The 16735-nt window shown below is 32.9% G+C and overlaps 1 protein-coding gene across 1 annotated transcript; it reads left to right on the top strand.

Annotated features, from left to right (window-relative positions):
• The first annotated feature begins 1189 nt into the window (after positions 1-1189).
• Positions 1190-16363, top strand: LOC127731828 (uncharacterized). Its single transcript, XM_052240668.1, has 4 exons — positions 1190-1267; positions 3806-5014; positions 6958-7018; positions 16335-16363. The coding sequence occupies exons 1-4, from the start codon at positions 1190-1192 to the stop codon at positions 16361-16363; spliced, it is 1377 nt and encodes a 458-aa protein (XP_052096628.1).
• Positions 16364-16735: the final 372 nt, after the last annotated feature.

Here is a 16735-nt window from a genome sequence, read left to right as displayed (position 1 = left end):
AATTATACGACTGAAACAACGGAGCCGTACTACCTCAACAATGTTCTTCCTCCATACCAACAATACTCATTATTTAATGATACGACTAAAACAACAGAGCTGTTATACCGCTAAAATGTCCTTCCTCTTTACCATCAATACTGATTATTTAATGGTACGACTGAAACAGCAGAGCCGTATTACCTCTACAATGTCCTCCATCCTTACCATGAATACTGATTTTTTAATGATACGACTGAAACAAAAGAGATGTAATACCTCTACAATGTCATTCATTCTCAACAGCAATATTGATTATTTAATGATACGACTGAAACAACGGAGCCGTACTACCACTACAATGTCCTTCCTCCTTACCATCAATACTGATAATTTAATGATACGACTAAAACAACAGAGCTGTAATACCTCTACAATGCCCTTCCTCCTTACCATCAATACTGATTATTTAATGATACGACTAAAACAACAGAGCTGTAATACTTCTACAATATCCTTCCTTCTTAACATCAGTACTGATTATTTAAAGGTACGACTGAAACAGCAGAGCCGTATTACCTCTACCATGTCCTTCCTCCTTAACATCAATACTGATTATTTAATGATACGACTGAAACAACAGAGCTGTAAAACCTCTACTATGTCCTTCCTCCTTAACATCAATACTGATTATATAATGATAGGTCTCAAACAACCCTCTACAATGTCATTCCTTCTAAACATCAATATTGATTTTTTAATTATACGACTGAAACAACGGAGCCGTACTACCTCAACAATGTTCTTCCTCCATACCAACAATACGCATTATTTAATGATACGACTAAAACAACAGAGCTGTTATTCCGCTACAATGTCCTTTCTCTTTACCATCAATACTGATTATTAAATGGTACGACTGAAACAGCAGAGCCGTATTACCTCTACAATGTCCTTCGTCCTTACCATGAATACTGATTTGTTAATGATACGAATGAAATAACAGAGCTGTAATACCTCTACAATGTCCTTTCTCCTGAACATCAACACTGATAAGTTAATGATACGACTGAAACAACGGAGCCGTACTACCGCTACAATGTCCTTCCTCCTTACCATCAATACTGATTATTTAATGATACGACTAAAACAACAGAGCTGTAATACCTCTACAATGCCCTTCCTCCTTACCATCAATACTGATTATTAAATGATACGACTAAAACAACAGAGCTGTACTACTTCTACAATGTCCTTCCTTCTTAACATCAGTACTGATTATTTAAAGGTACGACTGAAAATGCAGAGCCGTATTACCTCTACAATCTCCTTCCCCATGAACATCAATACTAATTATCTAATGATACGACTGAAATAACAGAGCTGGAATACCTCTACGATGACCTTCCTCCTTAACATCAATACTGATTATTTAATGATACGACTGAAATAACAGAGCTGTAATACCTCTACAATGTCCTTCCTCCTTAACATCAATACTGATTATTTAATGATACGACTGCAACAACAGAGATGTAATACCTCTACTATGTCCTCCTTCCTTAACATCAATACTGGTTATTTAATGATAGGTCTGAAATAACAGAGCTGTATTACCTCTTTTATGTCCTTCCCTCTAAACATCAATACTAATTATTTAATGATACGACTGAAATAACAGAGCTGTAAAACCTCTACAATGTCCTTACTTTTAACCATCAATACTTATTATTTAATGATACGACTGAAACAGCAGAGCCGTATTACCTCTACAATGTCCTTCCTCCTTACCATGAATACCGATTTTTTAATGATACGACTAAAATAACAGAGCTGTAATACCTCTACAATGTCCTTTCTCCTGAACATCAACACTGATAAGTTAATGATACGACTGAAACAACGGAGCCGTACTACCGCTACAATGTCCTTCCTCCTTACCATGAATACTGATTATTGAATGATACGACTAAAACAACAGAGCTGTAATACTTCTACAATGTCCTTCCTTCTTAACATCAGTACTGATTATTTAAAGGTACGACTGAAACAGCAGAGCCGTATTACCTCTACAATGTCCTTCCCCATGAACATCAATACTAATTATTTAATGATACGACTGAAATAACAGAGCTGGAATACCTCTACGATGTCCTTCCTCCTTAACATCAATACTGATTATTTAATGATACGACTGAAATAACAGAGCTGTAATACCTCTACAATGTCCTTCCTCCTTACCATCAATACTGATTATTTGGTGATACGACTGAAATAATAGGACTGTATTTAAAATGGTTTAATCTGTGTTTATAATAGTGGGTTAATGAAGACCTTATAATCTGGAAATAACAGAGCTGTATGTATAATGTTTTGATCTATGTTTATAATACTAGTAAAGTGATAACGATCTGATAAGATAATGAGTATTTTATTAGAGTGTCACATATTGATCTTACAAGAAAATATAGGTACAATACACACAACATTTAAAACAAACATCAATAACCAACCTACATAGACTATCGAGATACCAAAGACATGATATTATGAAATAACACAGCTTAATGCTATGTAGCATGTTTAAATGTATGCTTAGAAAAGGGGGTTAACCAAGACCTGAGACTTTTAAATATCAGAGCTTACTGTATCAGGTTCTGATCTGTGTTTAAAATACAGGATAACGAAGACCCATAATAACAGAGCTGTATATCTTAATGTTGTGATATATGTGTAGAACATTGGGTTATAAAAGACGTGAGACTTTGAATTAACAGAGCTGTATATCTAATGTTTTGAACTATGTTTATAATAGGTGTTAACGAAAACCTTAGACTATCGAATAACATGTCTTTATATAAAATATTTGATCTGTTTCTCTTATGACTGTTTCTTTTTATCTTTTTCTCGCATGCCAAAATATTTCTCGTATCACACTCTGTTTACAAGATTAGCGAACGTCACCAAGAGTTCCTCAAACTTAATATTCGAAAAAATGCAATGCCATGACAAAAAACAAAAACTAACAAACAATAGTAGACGAAACACAACCTAGAAAACTTAGGAATGATCAACACAGCCCGACCAAAAACCTGTGAAAGTGATACAAAAATTTTTGATTTTCAAAAGTCAATTCGATTGGGTCGGATTCTATTACGTTCTGAAGCGTACATTTCTTTTTAAATGTCTGATGTTTAAGTTTGACGCCAAAATAGAACGAATGAATTCTTACTGTTACAATGTGTTATGTGCAAAAAACTAGATCATCAAGTCGCTGAATTTTCAATTTAGGCCAAAATAATGGTTTACTATAATAGAAAAAAGTTTAACCGCTCGTCGAATATGGTATCGTTTAATGTTATCCTCTGTATTTAATTTAAATAGTCAAAGGTTTGTTTATACTATATCGAGTTTAAATAGCTAGAGTTTATATATTTACTTTTATAAATAGTCGTGTCGGGAGTGGCGTGTCCATGAACCAATCCTAGCAAAAAAATAATAGAATAAACCTGTAATTGTAGTAAAACATGTTTATGCATAATCAATATACACAACTAGAATTGAAAGTCGTTATATAAAGCTGATCTAGACAAGATATTAAATCACATATAGGCAACGGTATTATTAAGTGTGGCTGGTCTTTGTTCATTGATATAACTATTTATTAAAGTATATAATAGGGTGATATTGAAAACCATAGACTCTGCAAAAACTGAGCTGTTTATGTAACATTATGATCTATGTATATTGTGGGGTGATATAGAAGACAATAGACTCTGCAACAACTGTTCTGTTTATGTAATGTTATAATCTATGTTTATTGCAGGGTGATGTGGAAGAACAGAGATGTTCATTGGAAAACTCAATCGAAGCACTCTTTCAAAACCATGGAGGAAAAAAACATCTTCAATATAAACCACTTATCTTTGTTGATGCAAGAAACAAGGAAGACGAAGAACTAGCCACATTAAAGAAACAGCTAGTTGACGTTGCATTAGACCATCCTCGCTGTGGGGAACTGATGCCAACAAAGTTTGTACCCCTTGAATTTCAACTAGCAAGACAAGTAGAGGAAAACAAGAAAATACTAACAATGGATCAACTGAATGACATTAACAAGCAAAATGAAAAAATGGCTTTAACCCCTGCTCAGCTTAAATCGTTTCTAAAGGTTAACCATGCTCTGGGAAAACTGATCTATTTTGATGAAGCAGGCCTGAGAGATAATGTTATAATAGATCCTGTGTTTTTGGTGGATGTACTACGTTCCATTGTCACTGATGACCAGTTTTGGCCAAAGCACCTCAAAGAAATGTTAAACGCTCTCAAAGAAAGCGGAAAACTGTTGGAACAGGACCTATATGAAATATGGAAGCAAGACTGTTTTCGTGAGATCTGGGCACATAACGATTACATAGTAGACATGCTAGTTCATTTGGACATTCTTTGCAGACAGAAAGACGATGAAGATGGATCACACTTTTTCTTGGTGCCATGTATGATTAGTACCAAAAGAGAAGAGAGCCAACAGATAAACCATGACAGAAGCATTCATTTGGCTTACAGGTTTAAGGAGGAAGTTGTACCACCTGCTATTTTGTACAGGTTCATTGCCACCTTCATATCAATATGGAAGTTACGCGTCAGTGCTAAATCCAGTCGTCTGATGATCTTTACAGACAGTGCTGATGTAAGAATTGACGGGGAGCATGATATGAGATTTGACATTCAGGGAAACAGATTCATAGTTTCTCTCTCGCACAAAGAAAACAAAATCTCTATTGTACCAACAATTGCATCTACAGCTCAAGAATGCCTAACACATGCTATCACGAACATTTCCAATTTCTATTTCTCAGTTTCAGAGGATTCTGCTTGTACTAGAGATGTGCCGTTTATCATTCAGATTGGTATAGTTTGTGGGACAGATCTTTGCTTTTTTGACCATACACTGTCATCAAAGGAGGAATGGACATGCCCAGAACACAAGACAAGACACAACACAAATGCTGTGTCAATATGGTTTGCAGACAAGGTATCTATATTTTAATAATGATTTCGCTGTTTAAAATAAGTGGTAGTTATGTTCATATCAGATGATGGGCAATCCATTTATCTTTAATAATAAATTATTTACAATGCGTTTAAGCAGACCTGATACTAAGTGTTAAATGGGCAATTCTGATCACTTAATGGCTTAAATTTTAAATATAGGGTTTAAATGCAAGATGTTTGTATCATCATGAGACCGCTTTCGATAAAGACAAAGGGAACGTTCAATACAATGAGGTGTACCTCCTGTACATCCACACGAATAATTACAAACTATATCTTGTTCACCAATACATGGACGTATTTTTTTTGTTACTATTAATGCAGTCTTTGTAGTTCTCATATATACCTGATAATATTTCCAAAAAATCATGAACCATATATCATGTCCTCATGAATATCATGGAAACATTTACTAAGCTTCCTTTTAATCAAGACACCACTCTGTAAAGTAAAATGTTGATCCCCTCATTCTGCAATAGCTAACTAGTAGATGAACAACGGTTTGTCTGCAGTCAACATTTACGTACGGTGTGTGGGTTAAGATTTTAAAACTTAAACTATGTTGTCAAACTTTCATGAAATTTTACAAAACAAGGATAAGAGATTATTGATCAATAAGATAGAAAGAACCTAAAGCAAAATCAAGATTTTGTTTTTCTATTTAGTATTCTGGTTGTTCTCATACATTAATTTAGTTGTAATGACACCATACTTTCACACCAAAAAGCCGAAAGTATTTCCACGAAACTGTCCATAAATTGTATAACAAACTAAATAAATTTTACATATTAGGTAGATCAAGCTAAACAGTGCCACACCGTTAAATAAAATACGCTCCTTATTTAAGGTAAATAGGATGTGTTCCACCATTATTGATTGTAAAACAGCAGAAAATATTGGTCTATACTTTTAATAATAATTATATGCAAATGTTAATGTATCAGCAAATTCAATTTAGCATCTATCTGCCTTAAAGAAGAGTTGTATGTACCATTCAAACAAACCGGAAAGAAATAATACATGTTGTAAATAATGCTGACTTAGCTTGGTACTTGAACTTTTTGTACAGTCGAATCAAATAAATATGTAAACACAACATATCTTCCAAAAATAATGTCTTACAAATGTCATACATGTTATGTATCAATTATAATCGACAAAGAAAAACTGATAAAAGCGAAATAAAAACACCAGATTAAAACATAGGTCAGCATAGTCGAATTATCAGTTGACACCTTATTAGAATAACTACGCGTAAATGAAGATTTTTTACCTTCTCAGACATTGGGCCAAAAATATGACATATACTTCAGGGAGCACAAATGATTACAAAGACAAGATCTTGAAACTAGACAAACCGAACAAAATTTTCTAATACAAAGTATTGCCCTTGAATGACATTTTTTTTATCATGTATTGTATGGGCAAAACTATAAAAGATAGAGATACACTGAAAAAAGAACACAGAACAAAAATATCAGAAATACAAGATAAATCCAAGTCTGGAATTATTTTCTTGTTTTCTTGTGTTCAATGTTGAAAATTCACATAGATCCTATGAGCGACACAGGCTCTTTGAAGCATCTAGTTGCAAAACCAAATCAGAAAAAATAATATCGGAAAGGAATAGTTAAGAATTTGGATTTATACAAACCATTTCAGGCAAAATTTATGCATACAAGCACACTTAACGGTACAGTTTTATAGCTCAGCATACAATATTTGGCTGAGGCGACAAATATTGATGACACTATAAAAAAAGGTCCATTGATGTGAACAAAAAAATGAAACTGTTCAAAACGGAACAGCAATATCCTGATTTGTACAAAAGCTATGGTCAACCAGTACACATCCGGGTAATTACGTGTTATGACGTCATAATTTTGTATGTGTTTTATGACTTAAATTATACTTATCTTACAGTTACATACAAAAGATGACAGATGCCCTGAAGATTGCCCTGGTAAGAAATATCTGAACGAAAGTAATATTTTAAATGATGGTATAACATCTACAAAATAATGTTTTTTCAGGGGAGGGAACATTAAGTGTTGTCCTGGTCCGTCTGTTCGTCCGTCCGTACGTCCTGGATTTTGTTCATGTTATCTAACTTCAGTTTGCCTCAACCAAATGTTATGAAACGTAAACACAATGCGTATTACTACATAACACAGTCACTTTATCAGTCTTGCGGTATGTCCGTGTATTAAATTACATGCAAGCGGGGGTATCAACTGTGTCCCACAGACACATCCTTTATTTTTTTTTTTTTTTGAATCTGTAAAATAATCATCTTGCAGCTACTTACAAGCATGTCAATCTATATGAATAAAGGGGAAAACCGGATATTTGATAAGTTAACCCGTATGAATGAAAAATTTAACAAACATGCAGTACTCACAGCAAAGTCAAAAAGAGGGCGTCCATAAAAACTGACAAAATTCAACGCTATCAATCAACGAAACCAGTACAAGGATTCATATATTTTTGATATACATAATACAGAAACCAAAAATTACATACCAACTGATATGAATAGTATCTAAATGTGTAAGCACTACTATTTAACCCCGCCCACTCAGTCATGATCTACTTTGAGTTTTCATAAATCACTAGTGGATCAAATGTAGTAATGCTAATATTGGCATACCTGACCTATACTATTTAACAGGCTTAGACAAAGTATGGTTAGACCGCCAGCCCGCGGACAAACACCTTGGACGCCTAGCAGCTAAACTAACACACGAAGACACAAGGAAAATATATATGCGTTTACAGGAAGTCGAACCAGCTCTGCAATGGGACATCATAAACGAATCCAGCAAGAGAGGAGGGTTTGATATAAAGATAAACGCTCTATATGATTGGAAGGATAGTTCAAAATATGCCTCATTTAAGCAGTTGCAACAGAGTCTGGAGGATGAAGATATAAACATTCACAAACTATGTCAGGTACACATTTGATGATTTACATGTTATATCACACCACATTTTGCTTAATTTTGATCGTTGAAGATTTCTCTCAAAAGTTCATAGATGATTTGGAATTATTGTCAATGTTGCATTATAACAATTTCATAGTCTTTGAACTTAGTTTTGACGTACAATATTTACACTTAAATTTAATTGAAATACGCTTTTCTTTTTTTAGCTATGAAAGATAGGGGTTAATAATAACAGGATTGCTGAATTTTTATACTGTTACCATTCCTGAATTTTGATTTTAATTTGATATAAGTAACTATTGTATCTTTTTGATTTTTAATATTTTATGATTTGGTCAGCATCGAGAACATTTTATCGCTTGTGAACTGGTTTTTTGACGTTGTTTTTTTTTAGAAATATTGCTTGTCTAATTACATCAATCATTTTTAGCTTTATTTTGTTGCATAATTCAGTTTTTGGTGTAACTATAAACTATCGCTAGATGTTCCCTTTGTCCCTGTCAATTGTTGTGTTGGTTATTTTTTTTGAAACCTATAATCAATCTGGAGAAAAACACAAACAGTAACAATGATAACAACAATAAGATATATAAGTCAGTCAACATTGCAATCATCAATTGACCCCTTATACATGTAGCAGTTTTGCCTTTGAATGATTATTTTTGTCCTTTTATTCATTTTTTTCAAAAAAAAGAGATACCATTTGCAATTGTCAAAATGTTCAGTTAAATAATAATTACAAAATAGTCAAAATTAATTGTTACTGCCAATTACGACAACAGGTATGACTTACGATACCATTGCGCAATCTTGTGCAGTAGGCGCAAACATTTGTACCCGCGAGCCCCCTTAATCAAACCTGGCAAATCGTCAATTGAACACGTGTAGGTTTTTATTGTCCTTAGAATATGAATTTTATCCATTTATTTATAGAAACAAATCATAAGGTTAGGGAAGCTTTAACTTGTAAACATATTCAAGAAAATAAGGTCTTCAAATAAGTTTGAAAGCCATGATTTTCCATTGACCTCTTATAGGAGTTATTGCCCTTGACTGATGATATTTCCAATTGGTGTAGAAACCATAATAGATAGTGAAACGTTGTAGAAAGCAAAATTCGGTTTAGCATAATATGAGTTACACATAAGTCGACATCGTTGAAATCGACGATTGACTTAATAGGTCTTTCCACTTTTCTGAAGAAAGACCTATTGGATTTCTAATGATTATTAGGTCTTTCCACTTTTCTGTGGAAAGCCCTTATGGTTTTCTTCTGATTATTATTATTTTTTTTTTTTTCTTTTTCCGCAACTTTTTTCTGACGGTTCTTTTTTGTTTCGCAAGATGTCGCTTAGATTTTTTTCCGTATGATATCGAACAGTTATTACGATTTTGAAACTGACCCTGTAAAGGCGTACACTTTTTATTGTTAGAGTTATCTCCCCAAACACTGTGTACAATTCTCCTTCGCAACAAGTAAAGATTACGACAAAATTATTTCACCAGTTTGCTCGTGGATCAGGATCTTTAAAATAATTTTGACCGAAACGGTCCGGAAACGACATATGGAGTTATTTTCCCTTTTGTTTTAAAAATGCAGTTGTAGCTTGTAAACCATAAGTGATAGAGACCTAGGAGCTTTTGAATTGAGGTCCTTGGTCAAAAAAAAAAAGAAAATACTGTCAAGTTCAACGGTCAAGGTCATTTCTAAATTTGGATTTTGGCTTATTTTCACCACTTTTCAAACACGCTATAAGATACATGTATCGACAACATATTTTTACTTAATTGTTAGTTGCGACATGTCGTAACACATACATATTGGTTTAAAGGGTACACTTACATCAAATTAGAGTTTTCTCCCCTCTTTTATTTAAAAATATTTATATCGTGATATAGCTCATGAACCAAATATAATTAGGTCCTAGGGCCTTTTGATTTGAGGTCCTTGGTTGATGACCTTGAAATTGAGCTCAAGGTCATAGGTTAAATTGACGTTCTAGATTTTGACTTTTGCTATAACCTCATATGTTTACATGATAAAGCCATGGGACTTTTTGCATTAGGTTTCAATCCATTTAACCTTAGAAAAGCCAACCGGAAGTGACCTTGTATAAACCGGAAGTAGCTATTGTTTGTACTTATTAATATAAAAGTTTATAGAACCAGATATTTTTGGTATCAGTGTCAATAAAACGTTAGAATAATACCGGAAGTAACATTTTTAAACCGGAAGTAATATGTATATCATAGAAACCATATATTTTTGGAATCAGCGTACAATAAGCTTTCAGTTGACGCTTCAAATTACATTTTAAACCGAATTTTACTATTTTCATATTAAAATACATTTTTTTTTGTGGAAAGTCCTTCAAGTATTATTCTTTTCTTCTTCCGCCACTTTTTTTCTAACGGTGCTTTTTCGTTTCTCAAGATGTTGCTTAGATTTTTTGCATATGATATCGAACAGTTATTGCGACTTTGAAACTGACCCTGTTTAACCAAACACTTTTTATTGTAAGAGTTATCTCCCCAAACACTATTTTTCTTGTGTACGCATCTCCTTCGCAACCGTAAAAGATTATGACAAATTTATGTCACCAATTTGCTCGTTATATCCTCAGGATCTTAAGAATAATTTTGACCGAAGCGGTTCGGAAACTCCATATGAGAGTTTTTTCCCTATCTGTATTTAAAATAAGTAAAATGAATTTGTAATTGGTAAGTGATAGAGACCTAGGGTCTTTTAATTTGAGGTCGTCTGTCCAAAAAAAAAGGAAGAAAATAGGGTCAAGGTCAACGGTCAAAGTCATTTCTAAATTTGATTTTGGCTTATTTTCACCTCTTTTCAAACACGATAAAAAATATCGACCACACATTATTACTTAATTGTTATTTGCGACATGTCGTAACTCATGAACCAAATATAATCAAGACCTAGGGTCTTTTGATTTGAGGTCCTTGGTTGATGAACTTGAAATTGGGCCCAAGGTCATAAGTTACATTGACGTTCTAGATTTTGACCTTTGGTTTTACCTCATATATATACATGATAAAACTATGGGACTTTTTGCATTAGGTTTCAAGTCATTTAACCTTGGAAATGCCAGCCGTAAGTGTCCTTGTGTGAACCGGAAGTAGTTATTTTTGTACTTAACTAATATAAAAGTTAATAGAACCAGATATTTTTGGTATCAGTGTCAATTAAACGTTTGGATATTACCGGAAGTAATATTTTTCAAACCGGAAGTAACAAATGATCTCCCTTATTTAAAAAATATTGTATAGAAACCATACATTTTTGAAATCAGCGTACAATAAGCTATCAATTGACGCTGGAAATTACATTTTTAAACGAATTTTACTATTTTCATATTAAAATACATTGGGTATTTTTTTTGAGGAAAGACCTTTAATTGATCTCTGAACAATTAATTTTTAAATATTATTATTTTGTTTTTCTTCTTTCGCCATATACGGTGCTTTGTGGTTTCGCATGATGTCGCTTAGATTTTTTGCATATGATATCGAACAGTTATTGCGCTTTTGAAACTGACCCCGTTTAGCCGTACTCTTTTTATTGTAAGAGTTATCTCCCCTAACACTGTGTTTCTTGTGTGTTCATCTCCTTTGCAACCGTTAAAAATTACGACAATTATTATATTACCAATTTGCTCGCTATATCCTTAGGATCTTAAAAATAATTTTTGCCGAAACGGTCCGGAGACTCCATATGAGAGTTATTTCCCCTTCTGTATTTAAAATAAGTAAAATGTAATTGTAACTGGTAAACCATAAGTGATAGAGACCTAGGGTCTTTTGATTTGAGGTCCTTGGTCCAAAAAAAAAGAAAATATGGTCAAGGTCAAAGGTCAAGGTCATATTCTAAATTTTGATTTTGGCTTATTTTCACTATTTTCAAACACCATTCAAGATATCGACAACATATATTTACTAAATTGTTAGTTGCGACATGTCATAACACTTACATTTTGGCTTAAAGGATACGCTATCATTATATAAGAATGTTCTCCCCTCTTGTATTTAAAATACGCGTATGGTGATATAACTCATTAACCATATATAATTAAGACCTTTGCTTTTACCTCATATGTATACATGATAAAGCCATGGGACTTTTAGCATAATGTTGCAAGCCATTTAACCTTGGAAAAGCCAACCAGAAATGACCTTGCGTAAACCGAAGTAGCTATTTTTTGTACTGATTTGATATAACAGTATATAGAACCATATATTTTTGGAATCAGTGTCAAGTAAACATTCAAATAATACCGGAAGTAACATTTTTCAAACCGGAAGGAAAATAGGATCTCCCTTATTTAAAAAAAATGTATAGAAACCATATATTTTTGGATTCAGCGTACAATAAGCTATCATTTGACGCTGGAAATGACATTTTAAACCAAATTTTACTATTTTCATATCAAAATAGATCTTTACGGGTGGAAAGACCTTCAATGATTTTTAATTGTATTTAAATCAATGTTTGCTAATACATTGACTGAAATAAATAGATAAAAAAACAAAAACATGCGGTAAGGCTAAAGAGGGTCACATTTATAGTTGGAGTCAAAGTTTGGTTTATTTGTTTAAGATATTAATTGAAAGTTTACGTTAATAGTTTAAGATTATGCCAGTTCACTACACATGATGGAACTTTTTGTAATACACACGTTTGTGATTGCAGGCACAATATTCCTCCATCAAAATATTTGAAATTCTGTGATAATTCTTGGTTACAATATAGATTTGTATGGACTGAAGTATAAAATAACACAATTCGATGATAATTAACAGGTATAAGATATTATTGTTATAAAGATTTATGTGTAATTGTTGCTTTACATTTGATATTTCAGATTTCAAGAGAGGTTAAAAAAGAGTTTGGTAAGCGATGATTTTTAAAGCAAAGTTTACAACTACATTTGTTTAAAGGTTTTTTTTGTTGAAAAACTCGTCAATCAAGACGTTATAATGACATTAAGGTCCTACACAAATAGTATGATGTCATAAAGATCCTACGCAAAAATTATGACGGAATTGCGGTGTTAAACACATGTTTTGAGGAAATTATGGTCCTACGCAAATATTAAGATGACACTCAGGTCCTGTACCAATATTATGATGACATTATGGTACTACACAAATATTTATATGACATTAGGGCACAAATATTTATATGACATTAGGGTCCTACATTAGTGGTAGGATGACATAAAGATCCCACGCACATAGTATGATGCCTTAAAGGTCCTTCACAAATATCATGATGACATAAGGGTCCTAAAAAATATTAGTATGACATTAAGGTCCTACACACTTAAGAGTCATTCTCTGTAGGCATCAAAGAATTTCAAAGAAAATGAGAAATGCATACGCCATGATTTCCTTTATTTTCATATCATGGGTTTGTCATGGTGCACTGACAACAAAAATAATAATCATTTCAAAAGTTGAAGCGTTGGTTGCCATGGAAACAAGTTATTTTAAATTTGCTCGAAAAACATCAAAAAAGCATGATGAAAAGTGCATTTTTTCCTGTTTTTACCACTTTTTTTGTAACAGAATGGAAACATATATCCCCGGTTTTTCTTTTGCTATCAACCTATTATATATTAGTGTTTTAAAATATATATGAAATTTTTTAAAGTTCTTTCATCTAAAGTAAAAATTTTGAATTTTAAAATTGGATGTTTTTTTAAAAATCAAGATTAGCAAAAATTCACAAAATAACCCATTTTTATGGCCACAAAATTTTTTATTCCAGATTTTGTCGCATAAACGAATATCACCATTAAGAAATATTGTATTTGATGCATTCTTGACAAAAAAATCTCAGAGGGTATATTTTTAGTTTTTTTTTTAATTTTGATTGAAAAAAGGTCACTTGAATTTTTTGATTTTTTTTTCAAATCTTAGAAAAAAAAATCTGCATGTAAATGTTATTAATGCAATCATTTTTATATGAAAAGATCAGTTATGATCAAATAATGATATGAAAATAAACTACACACATTCTGATACTTTACATACCTTTAGTCAATGATAATTAGATATGAATATCATGTTTAAATACGAAAAATGATAAAAAAAAAAATAATAACAAAAAATTCTCTTGGTCCTTTAACTTTTTTCATATTTTCCCTGATTCGACAACTCAAATATACATTTTGCATGCAATTTGTTGGAAACTGGTTACATTATGATGAATGACTGAATTTCAAGGTTTGAATTAGCTGCCTTTTCATTTTACATAGGTGTCGCAATTTTTTCTTAAACATATAAACTATAGCTATCAAAACATAAGTTTTGATAACTTAACTTGATGGAAGTTTACAAAAATAAAACTGTAATTCAAAATCGTGTAAGCATCATATTATATAGATGTAAGTATACATAAATGGTTTGGTACTCATGTATAATTTGGTGTAAAGTGAAAGCAACATTTTTTCATTATTTAAATAAATGGGGAATGTGTCTATGGGACACAGATGATGCCCCAAATTGCATATCATATGAAGTCATAAAGGGACATAACTTAAGAACCATAAATGTGACACTACCCAAATCTGTACTTGAAATGAGTTGTGTGGTAATAAGTATTGTGTATAAGTTTCATAACATTTGGTCGAGGCAAACTTAAGTTAGAGAACTGAAACAAAAAATTCAGCAATTCTTCAATTTGTAAAGTGGCATAACTCTAAGTCTTCACGCTTAACCACAAGTCTTACGGCCCGGATATGTAAAATTCTTCTCTACAAACCACAAATGAACCATGAAAATGAGGTCAAGGGCACTTGAACCCTGCCAGATAGACATGTTCATCTTCGAACAATTCCAGACACCAAATATAGTTGTCTTATTGGTAAAAGTATCTACTAAACTGAAGAAATTACAAAAAAAATCATTGACCAATAAAACTTGAAACTGATGTCAAGGTCATATGAACCCTGCCAGACAGAAATTTACACCTCACAATTGTTCCATACACTTAATATAATTGATATATTGCTATAATATCTTCAAAATAGATCAAAACACAAAAACAAAAAAATTGTCCAATAACCAAGAAAAATGAGTCCGAGGTCAGATGAAACCTGCCAATCGAACATGTACACCTGACAATTATCCCATACACAAAATACAGTGGCCCTATTGGTAATAGTACGTGTACATGTATCTGAGAAATAGACCAAACCAAAACAACTTAACATTGTCTAATGAATCTTGAAATTGTGTTCAAATACAGATGAAAACTGTTAGTTGGACATGTACCCCTTACAATATACAATTACACCTTATATGTTAATGAGAATGCTGTATTTTGATTGGTTGGTAGCCAGAGTTTTTTTCGCATATTCTAACCTTTTTTCACATTTCAAACGAATTTGCATGTTTTTTACCACTGTCGGTGTATTTGCCTCAAAATTCCCCTCTATGCCGTGGTATTTGCCATTTTGGAAATTCCTTTTTTACCCTTGCGAGCCTCTTCCCTCCAAAATTATTCGGATATGACGTTACATAAAGACAGCGCTAACGCGTATAAGAAGATATAAGAAGATGTGGTATGAGTGCCAATGAGACAACTCACCATCTAAGTCACAATTTATAAAAGTAAACCGTAAAAGGTCAAAGTACGGTCTTCAACACGGAGCCTTAGCTCACACCGAATAGCAATCTATAAAGGGTCCCAAAAATTAATAGTGTGAAACCATTCATACGGGAAAACCAACGGTCTAATCTATATAAAAAAAACGTGAAACGAGGAACACTTATGAACCACATCAACAAACTTAGAACAGGTGCAAACAATTGCAGCGGGTTCAAACGTTTTAATGGTACCAAACCTTCACCCTTATCTGAAACAATAGTGTAACACCACAACACAGAAAGACACACTATAAAATATCAATTGAAATGGCTTAACTCAATCAAAAGACATATTAACACGAGTGAATATAAGTCCATGTATAATTCCCGCGGTATTATGATAGTTTCTACTTATCCTCCAAATTATGTTTATGAATAAAATCTCACTAGTAAAAAAAATATTTCCTTTCACCAGTACAGAGAGTTTCAATCAAAATCTATTCGGTGTAATTAAACAGATATATCATGTTATGGAGGGGTATTTCCGAAAAATAACAGTCTTGGGACCAAATTTCCCTTGCCTAGCGGCTGGGGAAATTTTACAGTCCCTCGACAGTTTTTTTTCGGAAATGCCCCTCCATAACATGATATATCTATTCAATATTCATAAATTCGAGTTTATAAGACACTGTTTATATACTAACGGCTAATACAAAAACTCATAAATTTGGTTCTGTATTACAGGTTTCAATGATAATGGGGATCTCGGTTAACATGGTTAAGGGTCCAGTTCCTCGTCCCCACCCCCACATCAATATTTTCAGGAAAAAATAGTTTTTACTTACCGAGCTCATACAGTAAAACGTTTCCATATTGTTTTCGTGTCAAAAGTATGTCTCTTTCTGACAGGCGTTTAGAACATTTTATTTGTCCTCCAGGTTCACAGCAGGTACTGCTCGACCCGACCTCTTCTTTGAATGGTCTACATTTGGTGTGTACCAATTGCCCTGTATACCATGCATAGAGTCCTCCTTTTCCTTTCTCCATTTTGCTTGAGCAAGTTTTGGGAATGTGTTAATGCTTGTAAAATATATACTTCACTGTCTTTAGCTGTGGATGTTCGCTACTATTGTTGTTGACTTTTT

Source organism: Mytilus californianus, unplaced genomic scaffold, assembly GCF_021869535.1.
Source record: "Mytilus californianus isolate M0D057914Y unplaced genomic scaffold, xbMytCali1.0.p SCAF_20, whole genome shotgun sequence".
Taxonomy (NCBI): Eukaryota; Metazoa; Mollusca; class Bivalvia; order Mytilida; family Mytilidae; genus Mytilus; species Mytilus californianus.
Note: the sequence above shows the minus strand (reverse complement) of the source record. Positions and strands in the feature narration are given on the sequence as shown.